At 53.4% G+C, this 24,564-nt stretch overlaps 1 protein-coding gene across 1 annotated transcript in view; it reads left to right on the top strand.

The window, feature by feature from the left end:
* VAV1 (vav guanine nucleotide exchange factor 1) overlaps positions 1–24,564 on the top strand; it is a 40,853-nt gene that overhangs the window by 9,464 nt on the left and 6,825 nt on the right. The window contains exons 8-23 of the mRNA XM_085046002.1: positions 1,605–1,711; positions 4,038–4,134; positions 5,073–5,168; positions 5,979–6,047; positions 7,260–7,346; positions 8,038–8,123; positions 9,382–9,514; positions 10,352–10,461; positions 10,557–10,658; positions 11,952–12,046; positions 16,090–16,161; positions 16,957–17,093; positions 19,185–19,250; positions 20,944–20,975; positions 23,637–23,753; positions 23,829–23,916. Of these exons, the coding sequence (XP_084902128.1) occupies positions 1,605–1,711; positions 4,038–4,134; positions 5,073–5,168; positions 5,979–6,047; positions 7,260–7,346; positions 8,038–8,123; positions 9,382–9,514; positions 10,352–10,461; positions 10,557–10,658; positions 11,952–12,046; positions 16,090–16,161; positions 16,957–17,093; positions 19,185–19,250; positions 20,944–20,975; positions 23,637–23,753; positions 23,829–23,916 (1,494 nt within the window). The remainder of the gene's footprint in view (positions 1–1,604; positions 1,712–4,037; positions 4,135–5,072; positions 5,169–5,978; positions 6,048–7,259; positions 7,347–8,037; positions 8,124–9,381; positions 9,515–10,351; positions 10,462–10,556; positions 10,659–11,951; positions 12,047–16,089; positions 16,162–16,956; positions 17,094–19,184; positions 19,251–20,943; positions 20,976–23,636; positions 23,754–23,828; positions 23,917–24,564) is intronic.

Here is a 24,564-nt window from a genome sequence, read left to right as displayed (position 1 = left end):
ACCATCCCAGTGACCATCCCAGTGACCATCCCAGTGACACCGGGGACACCGGGGACCTTCCCAGTGACCATCCCAGTGACCTTCCCAGTGACCATCCCAGTGACCCCAGTGACATCAGTGACCATCCCAGTGACACCAGTGACACCAGTGACCATCCCAGTGACCATCCCAGTGACACCAGTGACCTTCCCACTGACCCCAGTGACTGTCCCAGTAACACCACTGATCCTCCCAGTGACCATCCCAGTGACCTTCCCAGTGCTCCCAGTAACCCCAGTTCGGGTTTCTCTCCCATTCCCAGCCCCTCCCAGTGCTCCCAGTAAGCCCAGTTTGGGGTTTCCCACCCCTCCCAGTCCCTCCCAGTACTCCCAGTAAGCCCAGTTCAGGTTCCCAGTCCCTCCCAGTAACTCCCAGTACCCCCAATTCAGCTTCCCAGTCCCTCCCAGTGCTCCCAGTAAGCCCAGTGCGGGTTCCCAGTCCCTCCCAGTGCTCCCAGTAACCCCTCCCAGTCCCTCCCAGTCCCTCCCAGTAAGCCCAGTTCGGGTTCATAGTCCCTTCCAGTGCTCCCAGTAAGCTCTCCCAGTCCCTCCCAGTGCTCCCAGTAAGCCCAGTTCGCGTTCCCAGTCCCTCCCAGTAACTCCCAGTACCCCGAATTCAGGTTCCCAGTCCCTCCCAGTAACTCCCAGTACCCCCAGTTCGGCTTCCCAGTCCCTCCCAGTCCCTCCCAATGCTCCCAGTGCTCCCAGTTCAGGTTCCCAGTCCCTCCCAGTAACTCCCAGTGCCCCCAATTCAGCTTCCCAGTCCCTCCCAGTGCTCCCAGTAAGCCCAGTTCGGGTTCCCAGTCCCTCCCAGTGCTCCCAGTACCCCGAATTCAGGTTCCCAGTCCCTCCCAGTAACTCCCAGTACCCCCAGTTCGGGTTCCCAGTCCCTCCCAGTCCCTCCCAGTGCTCCCAGTAAGCCCAGTTCGGGTTCCCAGTCCCTCCCAGTCCCTCCCAGTGCCCCCAATTCAGCTTCCCAGTCCCTCCCAGTGCTCCCAGTAAGCCCAGTTCGGGTTCCCAGTCCCTCCCAGTGCTCCCAGTAAGCCCAGTTCGGGTTCACAGTCCCTTCCAGTGCTCCCAGTAAGCCCAGTTCGGGTTCACAGTCCCTTCCAGTGCTCCCAGTAAGCTCTCCCAGTCCCTCCCAGTGCTCCCAGTAAGCCCAGTTCGCGTTCCCAGTCCCTCCCAGTAACTCCCAGTACCTCCAATTCAGGTTCCCAGTCCCTCCCAGTAACTCCCAGTACCCCCAGTTCGGCTTCCCAGTCCCTCCCAGTCCCTCCCAATGCTCCCAGTGCTCCCAGTTCAGGTTCCCAGTCCCTCCCAGTAACTCCCAGTGCCCCCAGTTCAGCTTCCCAGTCCCTCCCAGTGCTCCCAGTGACCCCAGTTTGGGGGTTTCCCCCATTCCCAGTCCCTCCCAGCGCTCCCAGTAACCCCTCCCAGTCCCTCCCAGTGCTCCCAGTAAGCCCAGTTCGGGTTCCCAGTCCCTCCCAGTCCCTCCCAGTGCTCCCAGTAAGCCCAGTTCGGGTTCCCAGTCCCTCCCAGTGCTCCCAGTCAGCCCAGTTTCCGCAGGAGCTGCTGGAGCTGCACCGCCGTTTCCTGGCTGACCTGCGGGGGGCGCTGGGGAGCGCCGGGGGGAGCAGAGAGCTGCCGCCGCTCTTCCTGCGCTACAAGGAGAGGTGATTTGGGGCGAATTTGGGGGATTTTGGGAAAATTTTGGGGGATTTGGGGGATTTTGGGGATTTTGGGGGTCCTGGGGAGGATTTGAGGGGATTTTGGGGATTTTGGAATTTGGGAGCGCCGGGGAGCAGAGAGCTGCCGCCGCTCTTCCTGCGGTACAAGGAGAGGTGATTTGGGGGAAATTTGGGGATTTTGGGGTGGTGGGGATTTTGGGGAATTTGGGGTGGGGGTCCTGGGGAGGATTTGGGGGAGTTTTGGGGGAAGAGCCGGGGGGCAGAGAGCTGCCGCCGCTCTTCCTGCGGTACAAGGAGACGTGATTTGGGGCAAATTTGGGGGATTTTGGGGTGAATTTTGGGGATTTTTGAAATTTGGGAGTTTTGGGGATTTTGGGGTCCTGGGGTGGATTTGGGAGGATTTGGGGAGTTTTGGGGATTTTGGGGAGTTTTGGGGGAATTTGGGAGCGCCGGGGGGAGCAGAGAGCTGCCGCCGCTCTTCCTGCGGTACAAGGAGAGGTGATTTGGGGGAAATTTGGGGATTTTGGGGGTGAATTTGGGGATTTTGGGAGTTTTGGGGGATTTTGGGGTCCTGGGGAGGATTTGGGGGATTTTGGGAGTTTGGGGAAATTTGGGAGCCGGGGAGAGAGAGCTGCCGCCGCTCTTCCTGCGGCCAGAGAGGTGATTTGGGAAATTTGGGGGATTTTGGGAAAATTTTGGGGGATTTGGGGGATTTTGGGGGATTTTGGGGTTGGGGGTCCTGGGGAGGATTTGGGGGGATTTTGGGGAGTTTTGGGGGAATTTGGGAGCGCCGGGGGGAGCAGAGAGCTGCCGCCGCTCTTCCTGCGGTACAAGGAGAGGTGATTTGGGGGAAATTTGGGTGAAATTTGGGGGATTTTGGGGTGAATTTGGGGGTGGTCCCGGGGCCCTAGGGAGGATTTGGGGAATTTTGGGGTGATTTTGGGGCAATTTTGGGGTCCTGGAGGAGATTGGGAGGTGGAGGGAGATATAGGGAGACTTGAAATTCGGAGATTTAAAGGGGATTTAGGATGAGGGAATTTGGGAGCGCGGGGGAGACTCCCCTCTCCTGCGAAAGGAGTTGAAGCAATTGGGGGTACAGGGTGAATTTGGGGGTTTTTTGAGCAGGGGTCCTGGGGCCATTGGGGGATTTGAGGTTTTGGGGGATGAGGGCCGGGGAGCAGAGAGCTACTTTGCTCTTCTCGGTACAAGGAAGGTGATTTGGGGAAATTTGGGTGAAGTTTAGGGGTTTTGGGGAAGGTCCTGGAGGATTGGGGGAGGGCTGAGGAAGTTTTGGGGGGAGTTCTGTGGGATTTGGGGGGAATTGGTGAGTTTTGAGGGGGATTTGGGGGGATTTTGGGGTAGATTTTTGTGGATTTTTGGGTGGATCTGGGCAGATTTTTGTGGATTTGGGGTAAACTTTTGTGGATTTTGGGTAGATTTTGGGTGGATTTTGGATGGATTTCTGCGGATTTGGGTGGATTTGGGCAGATTTTGGGTAGATTTAGGTGGATTTTGGGTGGATTTTTGTGGATTTTGGATGGAATTCTGAGATTTTGGGCGGATTTTGGGTGGATTTTTGTGAATTTTGAGTGGATTTGGGCAGATTTTGGGTGGATTTGGGCAGATTTTGGGTAGATTTTCATGGATTTTGGGTAGATTTAGGTGGATTTTTGTGGATTTGGGTGAATTTTGGGTAGATTTTTGTGGATTTTGGATGGAATTCTGAGATTTTGGGTAGATTTTTGTGGATTTGGGCAGATTTGGGGTGGATTTGGGTGAATTTTGGGTGGATTTGGGTGCATTTTGGGTAGATTTCTGTGGATTTTGGATGGATTTCTGTGGATTTTGGGTGGATTTGGGCAGATTTTGAGTAGATTTTTGTGGATTTTGGGTGGATTTGGGCAGATTTTGAGTAGATTTTTGTGTATTTTTGTGGATTTGGGTGGATTTTATGTGGATTTGGGCAGATTTTGGGAGGATTTTTGTAGATTTTGAGTGGATTTGGGTGAATTTTGGGTAGATTTTGGTGGATTTGGGGTGGATTTGGGTGAATTTTGGGTGGATTTGGGCAGATTTTGGGTAGATTTTTATGAATTTTGGGTGGATTTGGGTGAATTTTGGGTAGATTTTGGTGGATTTGGGGTGGATTTGGGCAGATTTGGGGTGGATTTGGGCAGATTTTGGGTAGATTTTTATGAATTTTGGGTGGATTTGGGTGGATTTTTGTGAATTTTGGGTGGATTTGGGCAGATTTTGGGTGGATTTTTGTGAATTTTGGGTGGATTTGGGTGAATTTTGGATGTCCACTCAGGTTCCTGCTCTACGGCCGCTACTGCAGCCAGGTGGAAGTCGCCGCTCGCCGCCTGGACCAACTGTCCGGCAGCACTGACCTGCGCATGAAGCTCCAGGTGAGCCCAAAATCCCCCAAAAACACCCCCAAAACACCCCAAAATCCCCCAAAAATGACCCAAAATCCACCAAAACCACCTCAAAACTCCTTAAAATCCCCAAAAAACACCCCAAATCCCCCCAAATCACCACAAAATCCCCACAAAACACCCCAAAACCACTGCAAAATCCCACAAAAACACCACAAAAACATCCCAAAATCCCCCAAAAACATCCGAAAACACATCAAAATCCCCCAAAAACACCCCAAAACACACCAAAACATCACAAAAACACCCCAAAAACACCCCAAAACATCCCAAAATCCCCCAAAACTCCCAAAATCCCCCAAAAACAACACAAAACACCACAAAACATCACAAAAGCACCCCAAAATCCCACAAACACCCCAAAAACATCCCAAAACCATTCCAAAACACCCCAAAACACCACAAAATCCCCCAAAAATGCCCCAAAACACCCCCAAAACATCCCAAAACACCCCAAAATCCCCCAAATGAACCAAAGTGACACCAAATGACCCCAAATGACTCAAACTGACCCAAATTTACCCAAAACTGACCCAAATTTACCCAAACTGACCCCAAGCTGACCCCAAATGTCCCAAACTGACCCCAAATGACCCCAAAATGTCCTCAAATGAGCCCAAATGACCCAAACTGACCCTAAAATGACCCAAATGACCCAAACTGACCCTAAAATGACCCCAAAATTACCCCAAAATTACCCAAACTGACCCCAAACTGACCCCAAATGACCCAAACTGACCCCAAATGACCCAAAGTGTCCCAAATGGCCCCAAACTGACCCCAAATGACCCAAAATCCCCCAAACTGACCCCAAACTGACCCCAAACTGACCCCAGACTGACCCCAAATTACCCCAAATGACCCCAAATGTCCCAAAATGTCCCCAACTGACCCCAAACTGCCCCCAGGAGTGTTCTCTGCGCGCCAACAACGGGCGATTCTCGCTGCGGGACCTGCTGATGGTGCCGGTGCAGAGAGTGCTGAAATACCACCTGCTGCTCCAGGTGACACCTGAGCACACCTGGGCACACCTGGGGACATTGGGGACACACCTGGGACACACCTGGGGACAGCTGGGGACAGCTGGGGATATTGGGGACACACCTGGGGACGTGCAGAGAGTGCTGAAATACCACCTGCTGCTCCAGGTGACACCTGAGCACACCTGGGCACACCTGGGGACATTGGGGATACCTGGGGCACACCTGGGGACACACCTGAGGGCATTGGGGACACACCTGGGGACATGCAGAGAGTGCTGAAATACCACCTGCTGCTCCAGGTGACACCTGAGCGCACCTGGGCACACCTGGGGACACCTGAGCACACCTGGGCACACCTGGGGATATTGGGGACACACCTGGGGACATTGGGGACACACCTGGGGACACCTGGGGACACACCTGGGCACACTTGGGGCACACCTGGGCACACCTGGGGACACACCTGGGCACACCTGGGGGCACACCTGGGCACACCTGGGGACAGCTGGGGACAGCTGAGGACACCTGGGCACACCTGGGGGCACACCTGGGGACAGCTGGAGTCACACCTGAGGGCATTTGGGACACACCTGGGGACACCTGGGGACGTGCAGAGAGTGCTGAAATACCACCTGCTGCTCCAGGTGACACCTGAGCACACCTGGGCACACCTGGGGACATTGGGGACACTTGAGCACACCTGGGGACACACCTGGGCACACCTGGGCACACCTGGGGACATTGGGGACACTTGAGCACACCTGGGGACACACCTGGAGCACACCTGGAGCACACCTGGGCACACCTGACTCCTCCCCTCTGCCCCCCCAGGAGCTGGTCAAGCTGACCCCCGACGCGGCCGAGCGCGAGAGACTGCGGGGGGCGCTGGACGCCATGAGGGTGGGTTTGGGGGAAATTTGGGGGTTTTTGGGGGGATTTTGGAGGGTTCTGAGGGGTTTGGGGGCCCTGGGAGGTTTTGGGGGCATTTGGGGGCTTTTTGGGGTCCTGGGAGGTTTTGGGAGGTTTTGGGGGCTTTTTGGGGGTTCTGAGAGGTTTTGGGGGGTTGGGGGTCCTGGGGTTTTGGGGTTCTGGGAGGTTTGGGGGGATTTTGGGGGGCTTTTTTGGGGTTTTGGGAGGTTTTAGGGGCTTTTTGGGGGTTCTGAGAGGTTTGGGGAAGATTTGGGAGTCCTGGGAGGGGTTTTGGGGGGATATGGGGGTTTTGGGGGTCCTGAGAGGTTTTGGAAGGATTTTGGGGTCCTGGAGGACTGGGGGAGAAATTTGGGGGGATTTGGGGGGCTTTTGGGGTTCTGAGAGGTTTTGGGGATTTGGGGGTCCTGGGGGATTTTGGGGGCTTTTTTGGGGGGTTTTGGGAGGTTTTGGGGAGGATTTGGGGGTCTTTTGGGGGGTCCTGAATGGTCTGGGGGGATTTGGGGGGCTTTTTGGGCGGTTTTGGGGGGATTTTGGGAGTCCTGAACGGGTTTTTTGGGGGATTTTTGGGGTCCTGGGAGGATTTGGGGGGGATTTGGGGGGAATTTGGGGATCCAGGGTGGTTTTGGGGGCTTTTTTGGGGGTCCTGGGAGGATTTTGGGATTCCTGGGAGGATTTTGGGGTTCCTGAGGGAATTTGGGGTTTCCAAGGAGGATTTTGGGGTTCCAGGGAAGATTTAAAAATTCCTGGGGGGATTTCGGGTTTCTAAGGAGGATTTTGGGGGTTCCTGAGGGGATTTTGGGGTTTCTAAGGAGGATTTTGGGGTTCCAGGGAAGATTTAGGGATTCCTGGGGGAATTTGGGGTTTCTAGGGAGGATTTTGGGGTTCCTGGGGGGATTTTGGGGTTCCTGGGAGGATTTGGGGGTTCCTCAGGGGACTTGTGGTTTTCTAAGGAGGATTTTGGGGTTCCAGGGATGATTTAGGATTTCCAGGGAGGATTTTGGGGTTCCAGGGAACATTTAGGGATTCCTGGGGGGATTTGGGGTTTCCAAGGTAGATTTTGGGGTTCCTGGGAGGATTTTGGGGTTCCTGGGAGGATTTGGGGTTCCTGGGAGGATTTTGGGGTTCCTGGGCAGATTTGGGGTTCCGGGGAGGATTTGGGGTTCTGACCAGGGTCACCCCCAGGACCTTGCCCAGTGTGTCAATGAGGTCAAGAGGGACAACGAGACCCTAAAGCAGCTGACCAGCATCCAGCTCTGCCTGCACAACATGGTGGGCAACCCCAAATTCCCCAAAATCCTCCCCAAAATCCCCCAAATCCCAGCCGGGACTCCCCTGGGACCCCCAAAGCTCCCCTGGGACCCCCAAACTGCCCCATTCCTGGTGTCCTGTTCCCAGTGTCCATCCCACCCTAATGTCCATCCCATCCCAATGTCCATCCCATGTCCATCTCAATGTCCATCCCAATGTCCACCCCAATGTCCATCCCAATGTCCATCCCATCCCAATGTCCATCCAATCCTAATGTCCATCCCATCCCAGTGTCCCATTCCTGCTGTCCATCCCATCCCACCCCAATGTCCATCCCATTCCCAATGTCCATCCAATCCCAATGTCCATCCCATCCCAATGTCCATCCCATCCCAATGTCCACCCCAATGTCCATCCCATTACCATGTCCATCCCAATGTCCATCCCATCCCACTGTCCATCCCAATGTCCATCCAATCCCAATGTCCACCCCAATGTCCATCCCATCCCAATGTCCATCCCAATGTCCATCCCATCCCAATGTCCATCCCAATGTCCATCCCATCCCAATGTCCACCCCAATGTCCATCCCATCCCAATGTCCATCCCATCCCAATGTCCATCCCATCCCAATGTCCATCCCATCCCATCTCAATGTCCATCCCATCCCAATGTCCACCCCAATGTCCATCTGTCCCTCTGTCCGGCCCAGCCGCAGTCCCTGGCGCAGTTCGGACGTCCCAAGATCGACGGCGAGCTGAAGGTCTGCAGCACCGAGAGACGCTCCAAGGTGGACAGGTGGGACATGGGGACACCTGGGGACACCATGGGGACACCTTGGCACACCTGGGGACATGGGGACACCTGGGGGACACCTGTGGACATGAGGACACCACGGGGACACCATGGGAACATCCATGGGGACACCACAGGGACATGAGGACATCATGGGGACACCACAGGGACAGAGGAACATCCATGGGAACACCATGGGGACACCCGGGGACATGGGGACACCTGGATATACCATGGTGACACCTAGGGACACCATAGGGACACCTCAGGGACACCATGGGGACACCTGTGGACAGGGAGACACCATGGGGACACCACGGGGACATGGGGACATCCATGGGAACACCACGGGGACACCATGGGGACACCACAGAGACACCTGGGGACACCATGGGGACATCATGGGGACACCACAGGGACACCATGGGGACACCACAGGGACAGAGGAACATCCATGGGGACACCATGGGGACATCCATGGGGACACCTGGGGACATAGGGGCATCATGGGGACATCATGGGGACACCTGGGGACATAGGGGCATCATGGGGACATCATGGGGACACCACATGGACATGGGGACATCCATGGGAACACCACGGGGACACCATGGGGACACCACAGGGACAGGGGAACATCCATGGGGACACCATGGGGACCCCTAGGGACACCATAGGGACATCTCAGGGACACCATGGGGACACCTGTGGACAGGGGGACACCACGGGGACACCTGGAGACATCTTGGGGACACCTGGGGACACCATAGGGGCACCATGGGGACATCAGGGGACATCACAGCAATATGGGGACACCATGGGGACACCACAGGGACATGGGGGACACATGAGGGACATCTTGGGGAGATGACAGGGACAGAGGAACATCCATGGGGACACCATGGGGACATCATGGGGACATGGGGGCATCATGGGGACACCACAGGGAGATGGGGACGTCCATGAGGACATCCATGGGGACACCATAGGGACATAGGAACATCATGGGGACACCATGGGGACACCATGGGGACATCATGGGGACACCACAGGGACATCGGGACATCATGGGGACACCATGGGGACATAGGGACATCATGGGGACATTCTGGGTACACCCACGAGGACCCAAGGCTGGGAGCACAGGGACACTTTGGGGACACCCCCGTCACAAAGCCAGGGCCACTCCAGGGCAGCCGTGGGGTCACCCCAAGGGGCGCGGTGGCCTCGGGGACACGGTGCCACCCCCAGGTGTCCCCAGGTATGGCTTCCTGCTGGACAAGGCCCTGATCATCTGCAAGCGCCGCGGAGACTCCTACGAGGCCAAGGACGTGGTGGACCTGCAGAGCCACCAGCTGCGGGATGGTGGCCTCGGGCCCCGCGATGGCAAGAAGGTACTGGGGACACCGCGGGGACATCGGAGCCTGGGGGACATCAGTGTCCAGGTCCTGGTGGTCCTGGTGGTCCTGGTGGTCCTGGTGGTCCTGGTGTCCTCTTCCCAATGATCTCAGAGGTCCAGTCTGGTGGGATCTTGGTCACTGGTGGTCCTGGTGTCCTCTTCCCAATGATCTCAGAGATGTCCAGTCTGGTGGGATGTTGGTCACTCATGGTCACAAGTGTCCATGTCTTGGTGGTCCTTTTCCCAATGACCTCAGAAATGTTCAGTATGCTAGATCCCAGGACCTTGGTCACTGGTGGTCACAAGTGTCCAGGTCTTGGTGGTCCTGGTGTCCTCTTCCCAGTGATCTCAGAGATGTCCAGTCTGGTGGGATCTTGGTCACTGGTGGTCACAAGTGTCCAGGTCCTGGTGGTCCTGGTGTTCTCAGACCTCAATGAGCTCAATGATCTCAGATCTCAATGACCTCAGAGATGTCCAGTCTGGTGGGACCTTGGTCACTGGTGGTCCCAAGTGTCCAGGTCCTGGTGGTCCCAGTGTCCTCTTCCCAATGACCTCAGAGATGTCCAGTCTGGTGGATCCCAAGATCCTGGTCCCTGGTGGACCCCAAAACTCCATTCCTTGGTGGATCCATGAGTCCACGTCCCTGGTGGATCCCAAAACCCCATTCCCTGGTGGATCCCAAAACTCCATTCCCTGGTGGATTCCCAGATCCTGGTCCCTGCCAAACTCTGGTGTCCACACCCCCAGTGGACACCACCCGGTGACCCCTTGGGGGGGTTGTGACCCCAATATCCCCTTGGGGGGGCGTGGCTGACCCCTCCCACCCCCCCAGTGGTCCCACACCTTCATGCTGCTGGACACAGCCGGCCTGCAGGACTACGAGCTCTTCTTCAAGACGCGCGAGCTGAAGAAGAAGTGGCTGGAGCAGTTCGAGATGGCCCTGTAGGTGGCCCTGTCCCCATGGTGGGGACACACCCACCCCACCGCGTGGTCCCAGGGTGGTCCCACCAGACCCAGGTTGTCCCCATGTCCGGCAGGTCCAACATCTTCCCTGAGAACGCCCTGGCCGATGGACACGACTTCCAGATGTTCTCCTTCGAGGAGACCACGTCCTGCAAGGCCTGCCAGATGTTGCTGAGGTAGGATCCCAAAATGACGTCCTGGGGTCCTGGGATGAGGTCAAGGGGGGTCAGGCCTGGGGTGGGTTGAGGTAGGAGATGGTGATGGGCGGGGTGGGTGGAGTCATGAGAAGGTCAAGGTGAAGATGGGTCAAGCCTTGGGGTGGTGGGGGGTCAAGCCCTGAGTGGTCACAAGGTTGGTCAAGAGTTGGGTTGAGGTCAAGGTGGGTCAAGGGTTGGGTGGAGAACAATGAGATGGGTCAAGATCAAGGTGGGTCAAGGTTGGGTTGAGGTCAAGGTGGGTCAAGGTTGGGTTGAGATCAAGGTGAGTCAAGGGTTGGGTGGAGAACAACGAGATGGGTCAAGGTTGGGCTGAGGTCAAGGTGGGTCAAGGTTGGGCTGAGGTCAAGGTGGGTCAAGGTTGGGCTGAGGTCAAGGTGGGTCAAGGTTGAGTGGAGCTCAAGGTGGGTCAAGGTTGGGTGGAGAACAACAAGGTGGGTCAAGACCAAGTTTGGTCAAGGGTTGGTGGAGGTCAAGGTGGGTCAAGGTTGAGTGGACATCAAGGTGGGTCAAGGTTGGATGGAGGTCACGGTGGGTCAAGGTTGGGTGGAGAACAAGGTGGGTCAAGACCAAGTTTGGTCAAGGTTGGATGGAGGTCAAAGCCAAGGTGGGTCAAGGTTGGTGGAGGTCAAGGTGGGTCAAGACCAAGTTTGGTCAAGGTTGGATGGAGGTCAAAGCCAAGGTGGGTCAAGGTTGGTGGAGGTCAAGGTGGGTCAAGGCCAAGGTGGGTCAAGGTTGGGTGGGCCAAATCCTGGGGGGGCCGTGGACCGGTCACTCTTGGTGGGCTCAGGTCCATCACGGACTGGTCACTCCTGGGTGTTCCCAGGTCCATCATGGACTCCTGGGTGGGTCATGGACTGGTCACTCTTGGATGTTCTCAGGTCCATCACGGACTGGTCACTCCTGGGTGGGTCACAGACTGGTCATTCCGGGTGGGCTCAGGTCCATCACGGACTGGTCACTCCTGGATGGGTCATGGACTGGTCACTCCTGGATGTTCTCAGGTCCATCACGGACTGGTCACTCCTGGGTGGGTCACAGACTGGTCATTCCGGGTGGGCTCAGGTCCATCACGGACTGGTCACTCCTGGGTGTTCTCAGGTCCATCACGGACTGGTCACTCCTGGATGGGTCATGCATTGGTCACTCCTGGATGGGTCACGCACTGGTCACTCCTGGCGGGTGTGGCCGTGGCCGCCGCTGTCCCCCACGCCCACATGTCCCCTCATGTCCCCTCCGTCCCCGTGTCCGCAGGGGCACCTTCTACCAGGGCTATCGCTGCAGCCGCTGCCGGACAGCTGCCCACAAGGAGTGCCTGGGGCGGGCCGGAGGCTGCGGGAAGGGCGGTGAGCGGCATGCTGGGATACAAGATGGCCGACGGGGAACGGGGAATTGTGGGATTGGGAATTGTGGGATTGGGGGAGGGAATTGTGGGATTGGGGGAGGGAATTGTGGGATTGGGGGAGGAGGGAAAGGGGGAAAGTGGGGCATTGTGGGATACAAGATGGCCGACATTGAGTGTTGTGGGATCCAAGATGGCTGACAGCGCAGTGCATTATGGGATACAATATGGCCGACATTAAGCACGATGGGATACAAGATGGCCGACGCAGAATGGGGCATTGTGGGATACAAGATGGCCGACATAAAGCTGGGAATTGTGGGATACAAGATGGCCGACACTAAGAATTATAGGATCCAAGATGGCTGACAGTGCAGTGCATTATGGGATACAAGATGGCCGACACTGCAGTGCATTATGGGATCCAAGATGGCCGACACGCCGCAAGGCATTGTGGGATCGCTAATTAACGCCAAGCTTTAATTAAGCGCGAGGTCAATTAGCTCTGCCGTTAATTAGGGTTTGGGCTAATTACCGCCCGAGTTAATTACTCCCAGTGCTAATTAGCAGAGGAGCTAATTACCCGCCGTTAATTAGAGGAGATAATTGCAACAGTGTTAATTAGGGGATTGCTAATTGCTCGTTATTAATTAGGGGTGGAGCTGTTTCACACTCTTAATTAGGGATGGGGCTAATTACCCCCCTAATTAATTAATGTTGGTGTTAATTAACCCCCTCATTAATTAGTGTTGGTGTTAATTAACCCCCTCATTAATTACTGGGGCGACTAATTACCACCGGGGCTAATTATGCTCATTCTTAATTGGGGTGGAGCTAATTAGTGCAACATTTCAGAGAGGAGCTAATTAATCATTAATTTAAAAAAAATTCTAATTACTCCATCGGTAATTAACAGAGAAGCTAATTAACCTCATTGTTAATTAAGAAAGGATCTGATTGAGTGATAATAATTAGGGAAATAATTAATTAATCGCTAATTAATTCTTTTTTTTGCAGATTCTGGTGGCAGGAAGGTAAAAAAATGGGAAAAATGGTGAAATTTGGGCGAAAATCACCAAAATTTGGGATTTTGTCAAACAAATGGGGAAAATTGTTAAATTTGGGTGAAAATAATCAAAATTTTGCGATTTTGGGATTTTTATGTCCCAAAAATGGGAAAAATGGCTAAATTTGGGCTAAAATCACAGAATTTTGGGGGATTTTTGTGTCCCAAAAATGGGGAAAATTGGTTAAATTTGGGCTAAAATCACCAAAATTTGGGATTTTTGTCCCAAAAATGGGGAAAAATGGCTAAATTTGGGCTAAAATCACAGAATTTTGGGGGATTTTTATGTCCCCAAAATGGGGAAAATGGCTAAATTTGGGCTAAAATCACCAAAATTTGGGATTTTTGTCCCAAAAATGGGGAAAAATTGCTAAATTTGGGCTAAAATCACAGAATTTTGGGGGATTTTTATGTCCCCAAAATGGGGAAAATGGCTAAATTTGGGCTAAAATCACCAAAATTTGGGATTTTTGTGTCCCTTGGTGTCCCAAAAATGGGAAAAATGGCTAAATTTGGGCTAAAATCACTGAAATTTGGGATTTTGTCCCAAAAATGGGGAAAAATGGTTAAATTTGGGCTAAAATCACCAAATTTTGGTGGATTTTTGTCCCAAAAATGGGGGAAAAATTGCTAAATTTGGGCTAAAATCACAGAATTTTGGGGGATTTTTGTGTCCCAAAAATGGGGAAGAAATGGTTAAATTTGGGCGAAAATCCCCAAAATTTGGGATTTTTGTGTCCCTTGGTGTCCCAAAAATGGGAAAAATGGCTAAATTTGGGCTAAAATCACCGAATTTTGGGGGATTTTTGTCCCAAAAATGGGGGAAAATGGCTAAATTTGGGCTAAAATCACAGAATTTTGGGGGATTTTTATGTCCCCAAAATGGGGAAAATGGCTGAATTTGGGCTAAAATCACCAAAATTTGGGACTTTGTCCCAAAAATGGGGAAAAATGGTTAAATTTGGGCTAAAATCACTGAATTTTAGGGATTTTGGGGTCCCTCAGTGTCCCAAAAATGGGGAAAATGGTTAAATTTGGGCTAAAATCACCAAATTTTGGGATTTTTGTGTCTCTTGGTGTCCCAAAAATGGGAAAAATGGTTAAATTTGGGCTAAAATCACCGAATTTTGGGGGATTTTTGTCCCAAAAATGGGGGAAAATGGCTAAATTTGGGCGAAAATCACCAAAATTTGGGATTTTGTCCCAAAAATGGGGAAAAAATGGCGAATTTTGGGCTAAAATCATCAAAATTTTGGGATTTTTGGATTTTTGTGTCCCAAAAATGGGGAAAATGGGGAAATTTGGGTTAAAATCATCGAAATTTGGGATTTTGTCCCAAAAATGGGAAAAATTGCTAAATTTGGGCTAAAATCACAGAATTTTGGGGGATTTTTGTGTCCCAAAAATGGGGAAGAAATGGTTAAATTTGGGCGAAAATCCCCAAAATTTGGGATTTTTGTGTCCCTTGGTGTCCCAAAAATGGGAAAAATGGCTAAATTTGGGCTAAAATCACCGAATTTTGGGGGAGTTTTGTCCCAAAAATGGGGAAAATGGCTAAATTTGGGCTAAAATCACCAAAATTTGGGATTTTTATGTCTCTTGGTGTCCCAAAAATGGGGAAAAATAGCTAAATTTGGGCTAAAATCACCAAATTTTGGGGGATTTTTGTCCCAAAAATGGGGGAAAATGGCTAAATTTGGGCTAAAATCACCGAATTTTGGGGGATTTTTGTGTCCCAGAAATGGGGGAAAATGGCTAAATTTGGGCTAAAATCACCAAAATTTGGGATTTTTGTGTCCCTTGGTGTCCCAAAAATGGGGAAAAATGGCTAAATTTGGGCGAAAATCACTGAAATTTGGGATTTTTGTGTCCCAAAAATGGGGAAAAATGGTTAAATTTGGGCTAAAATCCCCCAATTTTGGGATTTTGGTGTCCCTTGGTGTCCCAAAAATGGGGAAAATGGTTAAATTTGGGCTAAAATCCCCCAATTTTGGGGGATTTTTGTGTCCCAAAAATGGGGAAGAAATGGTTAAATTTGGGCGAAAATCCCCAAAATTTGGGATTTTTGTGTCCCTTGGTGTCCCAAAAATGGGAAAAATGGTTAAATTTGGGCTAAAATCACCAAATTTTGGGGGAGTTTTGTCCCAAAAATGGGGAAAATGGCTAAATTTGGGCTAAAATCACCAAAATTTGGGATTTTTGTGTCTCTTGGTGTCCCAAAAATGGGAAAAATGGCTAAATTTGGGCTAAAATCACTAAATTTTGGGATTTTTGTGTCCCAAAAATGGGGAAAATGGTTAAATTTGGGCTAAAATCACAGAATTTTGGGGGATTTTTATGTCCCCAAAATGGGGAAAATGGCTGAATTTGGGCTAAAATCACCAAAATTTGGGACTTTGTCCCAAAAATGGGGAAAAATGGTTAAATTTGGGCTAAAATCACTGAATTTTGGGGATTTTGGGGTCCCTCAGTGTCCCAAAAATGGGGAAAATGGTTAAATTTGGGCTAAAATCACCAAATTTTGGGGGATTTTTGTCCCAAAAATGGGGGAAAATGGCTAAATTTGGGCTAAAATCACCAAAATTTGGGATTTTTGTGTCTCTTGGTGTCCCAAAAATGGGGGAAAATGGTTAAATTTGGGCTAAAATCACCAAATTTTGGGATTTTTGTGTCCCAAAAATTGGGAAAATGGTTAAATTTGGGCTAAAATCCCCGGATTTTTTGGGGATTTTGGGGTCCCTGAGTGTCCCTGGATGTCCCTTAGTGTCCCTGAGGGTCCCTGAGTGTCCCTTGGTGTCCCAAAAATGGGGAAAATGGTTAAATTTGGGCTAAAATCCCCGAATTTTGGGATTTTTGTGTCCCAAAAATTGGGAAAATGGTTAAATTTGGGCGAAAATCCCCAATTTTTTTTTGGATTTTGGTGTCCCTCGGTGTCCCTGGATGTCCCTTGGTGTCCCTGGGTGTCCCCAACAGCCCCTCCCCCACTCACGGGCTCTCCCCTCCCCCCCAGGGCAAACCGCAGCGTCCAGGAGGAGACAGGAAACGGGGGGAGCTGGGTGAGAAATTTGGGGGATTTTGGGGAAATTTGGGGGATTTTGGGGAAATTTGGGGGATTTTGGGGGAATTTGGGGGTTCTGAGCCCCCCAGTCCATATTTGGGATTTTTTTGGGTTTTTTTTGGGTTTTTTTGGTGGTTTTTAAAGTGTTTTTTGGGGGTTTTTTTGGGGATTTTGGTGTTTTTAAAGTGTTTTTTTGGGGGTTTTGGGGTTTTGGGGGTTTTGGGGGTTTTGGGGTTTTGGGGTTTGGGGGTTTGGGGTTTTGGGGTTTTATGGGGGTTTTGGGATTTTGGGGGGTTTTTTGGGTTTGGGTTTTTTGGGGGGTTTTGGGGTTTTGGGGTTTTGGGGTTTTTGGGGTTTTGGGTTTTTTGGGGTTTTGGGGTTTTGGGGGTTTGGGGGTTTGGGGTTTTGAGGTTTTGGGGGTTTGGTTTTTGGGTTTTTGGGGTTTTGGGGTTTTTGGGGTTTTGGGTTTTTTGGGGTTTTGGGGTTTTTGGGGTTTGGGGGTTTGGGGATTTGGGGGTTTGGGGGTTTGGTTTTTGGGGTTTTTGGGGTTTTGTGGTTTTTGGGGTTTTGGGTTTTTTGGGGTTTTGGGGTTTTTGGGGTTTTGGGGTTTTGGGTTTTGGGGGTTTGGGGTTTTTGAGGTTTTGGGGTTTTGGGGTTTGGTTTTGGGTTTTGGGTTTTTTGTTTCTTGGGTTTGGGTTCTGAACCCCCCACCCCATATTTCGGGATCTTCCCCCCCGGGGGGGATTCTGGGGGGTCCCGGCTGACCTCTCCCCCCCCCCCCTCGCCCCCCCAGGGCTCCCCAAAATGGAGAGCACGCAGCCCTACGGGGGGGTTCCCCCCCCCCCGGGGGTCCTGGCGCCCCCCCTGCGCCTCGCCACCGGTGACGTCATCGAGGTGACAGCGGCCGACGCCCAGGAGCTCTGGTGGCAGGTGGGGGGGGCTGGGGGGGGCTGGGGACCCCCAAAATGGGGTTGGGACCCCCAAAATGGGGTTGGGGACCCCCGGGGTGGGTTTGGGATCTCTGAAATGGGGTTGGGACCCCTGAAATGGGAATGGGGCCCCCAAAATGGGGGTGGGGGGACCCCAATTTTGTGGTTGGGACCCCTGAAATGGGGTTGGGGACCCTAATTTTGTGGTTGGGACCCCTGAAATGGGGCTGGGGGACCCCCGAAATGGGAATGGGACCCCCAGGGTGGGGTTGGGACCTCCAAAATGGGGTGGGGGGACCCTAATTTTGGGGTCGGGACCCCAATTGTGGGGTTGGGACCCCTGAAATGGGGTTGGGACCCCCAAAATGGGGTGGGAGGACTCCAATTGTGGGGTTGAGACCCCCAGGGTGGGTTTGGGATCTCTGAAATGGGGTTGGGACCCCTGAAATGGGAATGGGGCCCCCAAAATGGGGGTGGGGGGACCCTAATTTTGTGGTTGGGACCCCCGAAATGGGGGTGGGGGACCCTCGAAATGGGAATGGGACCCCCGAAATAGGAATGAAGACCCCTGAAATGGGGGTGGGACCCCCAAAATGGGGTGGGGGGACCCCCGAAGTGGGGTTGGGACCCCCAGGGTGGGGTTGGGACCCCTAAATGGGGATGGGACCCCCAAAATGGGGTGGGGACCCTGAAATGGGAATGGGGGGACCCTAATTTTGGGGTTGGGACCCCAATTGTGGGGTTGGGACCCCCAGGGGTGGGCTTGGGACCCCCAAAATGGGGTTGGGGACCCCCGGAATGGGGTGGGGGGACCCCAATTGTGGGAATGGGACCCCCGAAATGGGGTTGGGAGGACCCTAGTTGTGGGGTTGGGACCCCTGGGATGGGGTTGGGACCCCCGATATGGGGTGGGGGGACCCCGATTTTGGGGTTGGGACCCCAATTGTGGGACCCCTGAAATGGGGTTGGGACCCCTGGAATGGTTTTGGGACCCCCAAAATGGGGTGGGAGGACCCCAATTGTGGGGTTGGGACCCCTAGGGTGGGGTTGGGACCCCCGAAATGGGGTTGGGACCCCCGAAATGGGGTTGAGGGACCCCAGTTGTGGGGTTGGGACCCCCGAAATGGGAATGGGACCCCCAGGGTGGGCTTGGGACCCCCGAAATGGGAATGGGGACCCCAATTTTGGGGTTGGGACCCCCGGGGTGGGTTTGGGACCCCAGTTGTGGGAATGGGATCTCTGAAATGGGTTTGGGACCCCTGGGGTGGGCTTGGGACCCCCAAAATGGGAATGGGGGACCCCTGAATGGGGTTGGGGGGACCCCAATTGTGGGGTTGGGACCCCTGGGATGGGGGTGGGGGATCCCCAAAATGGGGTTAGGACCCCCGGAATGGGGTTGGGACCCCCAAAATGGGAACGGGGGGACCCCCGAAGTGGGGTTGGCGGACCCCTGAAATTGGAATGGGACCCCCGAAATGGGGTTGGGACCTCGAAATGGGGTTGGGCGACCCCCGGGGTGGGGTTGGGACCCTGAAATGGGGTTGGGACCTCTGAATTAGGAATGGGACCCCCGAAATGGGGTTGGGACCCCCAAAATGGGGTGGAGGACCCCCGAAATAGGAATGGGGACCCCAATTGTGGGAATGGGACCCCCGAAATGGGGTGGGGGGACCCCGATTTTGGGGTTGGGACCCCAATTATGGGAATGGGAGCCCCGAAATGGGGTTGGGACCCCCGAAATGGGGTTGGGACCCCCGAAATGGGGTGGTAACCCTGAATTGGGAATGGGACCCCCGAAATGGGAATGGGGACCCCAAATGTGGGACTGGGACCCCAATTGTGGGAATGGGACCCCCGAAATGGGGTGGGGGACCCCCGAAATGGGAATGGGGGACCCTAATTGTGGGGTTGGGACCCCAATTGTGGGGTTGGGACCCCCGAAATGGGTTTGGGACCCCAAATCCTCCCAAAACACCCCAAATCCCCCCAAATCCCCTGTGACCCTCCTGCCCAACCCTGGGGGTCTCGGGGTACCCCTGAGGGTCTCAGGACCCCCCAGGACCCCCCAGGACCCCCAAATTTCTCCCCCCAGGGTCGCAACGTGTCCAGCGGGGAGCTGGGCTGGTTCCCCAGCAGTGCCGTCAGACCCTTCGTGGCCGTGAGTGTGGGACCCCAAAAAACCCCAAAAAAACCCAAAAAGAACCCTGAAAAACCCCAAAAAAATACCCAAAAAACCCCCACAAAAAACTCCCCAAAAAATCCACAAAAAACCCCAAAAAAAACCCCAAAAAAACCCCCAAAAAACCCAAAAAACCCCAAAAACCCCCAAAACCCCAAAAAACCCCCAAAAAAACCCAAAAAAAAACCTCAAAAATCCCCCCAAAGTTTCCCACGGGATTTTGGGGTTTGGGGATTTTGGGGGTTTGGGATTTTGGGGTTTGGGATTTGGGGATTTTGGGGGTTTGGGATTTTGGGGTTCTGGGATTTTGGGGTTTGGGATTTTGGGGTTTGGGGATTTTGGGGTTTGGGATTTTGGGGGTTTGGGGATTTTGGGGTTCTGGGATTTTGGGGTCTGGGATTTTGGGATTTTGGGGTTTGGGATTTGGGGATTTTGGGGTTTGGGATTTTGGGGTTTGGGGATTTTGGGGGTTTGGGATTTTGGGGTTCTGGGATTTTGGGGTCTGGGATTTTGGGATTTTGGGGTTTGGAATTTGGGGATTTTGGGATTTTGGGATTTTGGGGTTTTTGGGATTTTAGGGATTTTAGGGATTTTGGGATTTTGGATTTTGGAATTTGAGATTTTGGGATTTTGGATTTTGGGATTTTTGGGATTTGGGGATTTTGGGGGTTTGGGATTTTGGGGGTTTGGGATTTTGGGGTCTGGGATTTTGGGGTCTGGGATTTTGGGATTTTGGGGTTCTGGGATTTTGGGGTTTGGGATTTTGGGGTTTGGGATTTTGGGGTTTGGGATTTTGGGGTTTGGGATTTTGGGGGTTTGGGATTTTGGGGTTCTGGGATTTTGGGGTTTGGGATTTTGGGATTTTGGGGTTTGGGATTTGGGGATTTTGGGGGTTTGGGATTTTGGGGTTCTGGGATTTTGGGGTTTGGTATTTTGGGATTCGGGGATTTTGGGGTTTGGGGATTTTGGGATTTTGGGAATTTGGGGTTTTTGGGATTTTGGTGTTTTGGGATTTTGGGGTTCTGGGATTTTGGGGTTTGGGATTTTGGGGGTTTGGGATTTTGGGGGTTTGGGGATTTTGGGGTTTGGGGATTTTGGGGTTTGGGATTTTGGGGTTTGGGATTTTGGGGGTTTGGGATTTTGGGGTTCTGAGTTTTGGGGTCTGGGATTTTGGGTTTTGGGGTTTGGTTTGGGGATTTTGGGGTTTGGGATTTTGGGGTTTGGGGATTTTGGGGTTTGGGGATTTTGGGGGTTTGGGATTTTGGGGTTTTGGGATTTTGGGGTCTGGGATTTTGGGGTTTGGGATTTTGGGGTTTTGGGATTTTGGGGTTCTGGGATTTTGGGGTTTGGGGATTTTGGGGTTTGGGATTTTGGGGTCTGGGATTTTGGGATTTTGGATTTTGGGATTTTGGGGTTTGGGATTTTGGGGTTTGGGGATTTTGGGGTTTGGGGATTTTGGGGTCTGGGATTTTGGGGTTTGGGATTTTGGGGTTTTGGGATTTTGGGGTTCTGGGATTTTGGGGTTTGGGATTTTGGGGTTTGGGGATTTTGGGGTTTGGGGATTTTGGGGTTTGGGGATTTTGGGGGTTTGGGGATTTTGGGGTCTGGGATTTTGGGGGTTTGGGATTTTGGGGTCTCACCTGTTTGGATCATCTCACTTCTCTCTCCTCAGGTGCCGCTGCCGGATCTGGATGGGTACCCCTGGTGAGACCCCAAATCCTGTCCTGGACCCTAAATCCTGTCCTGAGACCCCAAAATCCTGTCCTGGGACCCTAAATCCTGTCCTGGGACCCTAAATCCTCCCCTGGACCCTAAATCCTGTCCTGGGATCCTAAATCCTACCATGGGAAACCAAAATCCTATCCTGGGACCCCAAAATCCTCACCTGGGATCCTAAATCCTGTCCTGGGACCCCAAAATCCTATTCTGGGATCCCAAAATCTACACCTGGGACCCTAAATCCTATTCTGGGATCCTAAATCCTGTTCTGAGACCCCAAATCCTGTCCTGGGATCCTCAATCCTGTCCTGGGACCCCAAATCCGACCCTGGGACCCCAAAATCCTGTTCTGGGACCCTAAATCCTGTCCTGGGATCCTAAATCCTATCCTGAACCCCTAAATCCTACCCTGGGACCCTAAATCCTCCCCTGGACCCTAAAATCCTGTCCTGGGATCCTAAATCTTGTCCTGGGAAACCAAAATCCTGTCCTGGGACCCCAAAATCCTATTCTGGGATCCTAAATACTCCCCTGGACCCCAAAATCCTGTCCTGGGACAACAGATCCTACCCTGAGACCCCAAATCCTCACCTGAACCCCAAAATCCTATCCTGAACCCCAAAATCCTATCATGGGACCCTAAATCCTATCCTGAACCCCAAAGTCCTATTCTGGGATCCTAAATCCTCCCCTGAACCCCCAAAATCCTCCCCTGGGACCCCAAATCCTCCCCTGGACCCCAAAATCCTATCTTGGAAAACCAAAATCCTCCCCTGGACCCCAAAATCCTCCCCTGGACCCCAAATCCACCCTCAACATCCCCGAACTCTCCCAGAACCCCCAAATCCTGCTCCAGGCTCGCCCCAGAACTCCAGGACCCCCTCAGGTCCCATTTTTGGGATCCCAAAAGCCCCTCAGGTCCCATTTTTGGGGTCACATCGTCCCCAAACCCGCCTCGGGTGCCATTTTTGGGATCCCAAACCCCCGGAGTTCCCATTTTTGGGATCCCAAAAGCCCCTCAGGTCCCATTTTTGGGGTCACACCCTGTTTTTGGTATCTGGTTTTGGGGTCACACACCCAGTTTTTGGGGTCACAGCTGGTTTTTGGGGTCTGCAGGTTCGGGGGTCCCCTGGAGCACTCGGACGCGGAGCTGGCGCTGTCCCCAAACTCGTGTCCCGTTTTTGGGGTCAGACCCAGTTTTTGGGGTCCATTTTTGGGGTTTTTGGGGTCTGCAGGTTCGGGGGTCCCCTGGAGCGCTCGGACGCAGAGCTGGCACTGTCCCCAAACTCGTGTCCCGTTTTTGGGGTCACACCCATTTTTGGGGTCCATTATGGGGTCCCAGCACCCCAAACCCCCTCAGTTCCCATTTTTGGGGTCACACCCGGTTTTTGGGTTCCCAAACCCCCTCAGGTCCCATATTTGGGATCTGGTTTTGGGGTCACACTGGTTTTGGGGTCACACCCCATTTTTGGGATCTGGTTTTGGGGTCACACCCAGTTTTTGGGATCTGGTTTTGGGGTCACAGCAGTTTTTGGGGTCTGCAGGTTCGGGGGTCCCCTGGAGCGCTCGGACGCGGAGCTGGCACTGTCCCCAAACTCGTGTCCCATTTTTGGGGTCACACCCCATTTTTGGGATGTCCCCAAACCCCTCCGTTCCCGTTTTTGGGGTCTGCAGGTTCGGGGGTCCCCTGGAGCGCTCGGACGCAGAGCTGGCGCTGTCCCCAAACTCGTGTCCCATTTTTGGGATCTGGTTTTGGGGTCACACACCCAGTTTTTGGGGTCACAGCTGGTTTTTGGGGTCTGCAGGTTCGGGGGTCCCCTGGAGCACTCGGACGCGGAGCTGGCGCTGTCCCCAAACTCGTGTCCCGTTTTTGGGGTCAGACCCAGTTTTTGGGGTCCATTTTTGGGGTTTTTGGGGTCTGCAGGTTCGGGGGTCCCCTGGAGCGCTCGGACGCAGAGCTGGCACTGTCCCCAAACTCGTGTCCCGTTTTTGGGGTCACACCCCATTTTTGGGGTCCATTATGGGGTCCCAGCACCCCAAACCCCCTCAGTTCCCATTTTTGGGGTCACACCCGGTTTTTGGGTTCCCAAACCCCCTCAGGTCCCATATTTGGGATCTGGTTTTGGGGTCACACTGGTTTTGGGGTCACACCCCATTTTTGGGATCTGGTTTTGGGGTCACACCCAGTTTTTGGGATCTGGTTTTGGGGTCACAGCAGTTTTTGGGGTCTGCAGGTTCGGGGGTCCCCTGGAGCGCTCGGACGCGGAGCTGGCGCTGTCCCCAAACTCGTGTCCCATTTTTGGGATCTGGTTTTGGGGTCAGACGCAGTTTTTGGGGTCCATTTTTGGGGTTTTTGGGGTCTGCAGGTTCGGGGGTCCCCTGGAGCGCTTGGACGCGGAGCTGGCGCTGTCCCCAAACTCTGTCCCATTTTTGGGATCTGGTTTTGGGGTCACACCCAGTTTTTGGGATCTGGTTTTGGGGTCACAGCAGTTTTTGGGGTCTGCAGGTTCGGGGGTCCCCTGGAGCGCTCGGACGCGGAGCTGGCGCTGTCCCCAAACTCTGTCCCATTTTTGGGGTCTGGTTTTGGGGTCACACCCAGTTTTTGGGATCTGGTTTTGGGGTCACACTGGTTTTTGGGGTCTGCAGGTTCGGGGGTCCCCTGGAGCGCTCGGACGCGGAGCTGGCGCTGTCCCCGCGCTCGGACGGAGCGTTCCTGGTCCGGCGGCGCCTCAAGGACCCCGGCGACTTCGCCATCAGCGTCAAGTACGGGATTTGGGGACGCTTTTGGGGTCACGGGGACACCCCGAAACCCCCCCGGTGACCCCAAAACCGCCGCAGGTACCGCGGGGAGGTGAAGCACATCAAGGTGACGGCGGCCGAGGGGCTTTATAGGATCACGGAGAAAAAAGCCTTCAAGGGGCTGGTGGTGAGTGGGATCCTAAATGGGGTGACCCTATAAATACTGGGGTGGCCCTAAAAGCTTCTTGGGGTCACCCTAGAACCCCCAGGACCCCAAAAATCCTTTCCTGATGACCCCAAATCCTGGTGACCCTATAATTACTCGGGTGGCCCTAAAAGGTTCTTGGGGTCATCCTGGGACCCCAAAAATCCTTTCCCAGAAACCCCAAATCCTGGTGACCCTATAAATGTTGGGGTCATCCCAGGACCCCCAGGACCCCATAAATACTGGATTGACCCTAAAAGCTTTTTGGGATCACCCCAGAACTCCTGGAAATCCATAAATTGTGAGGTGACCCTAAAAGCTTCTTGGGGTCATCCTGGGACCCCGAAAATCCTTTCCCGGAAATCCCAAATCCTGGTGACCCTATAAATACTGGGATGACCCTAAGAGCCTCTTGGGGTCACCCCAGAACTCCTGGGATCCCAGAAATCCTCTCGGGGATGTTTTTGGGGTCTCTGATCCTCTCTGGGGATGTTTTTGGGGTCTCTAACCCTCTCGGGGTGTGTTTAGGATCTCTAAACCATCTCAGGGGATGTTTTTGGGGTTTCTGACCCTCTCGGGGCTGTTTTTGGGGTCTCTAACCCACCTCAGGTTGGTTTTAGGGTCTCTAAC

Source organism: Lichenostomus cassidix, unplaced genomic scaffold (assembly GCF_008360975.1).
Source record: "Lichenostomus cassidix isolate B80296 unplaced genomic scaffold, HeHo_3.0 HiC_scaffold_39, whole genome shotgun sequence".
NCBI classification, from domain to species: Eukaryota; Metazoa; Chordata; class Aves; order Passeriformes; family Meliphagidae; genus Lichenostomus; species Lichenostomus cassidix.
This window is presented reverse-complemented; position numbering and strand designations above follow the sequence as displayed.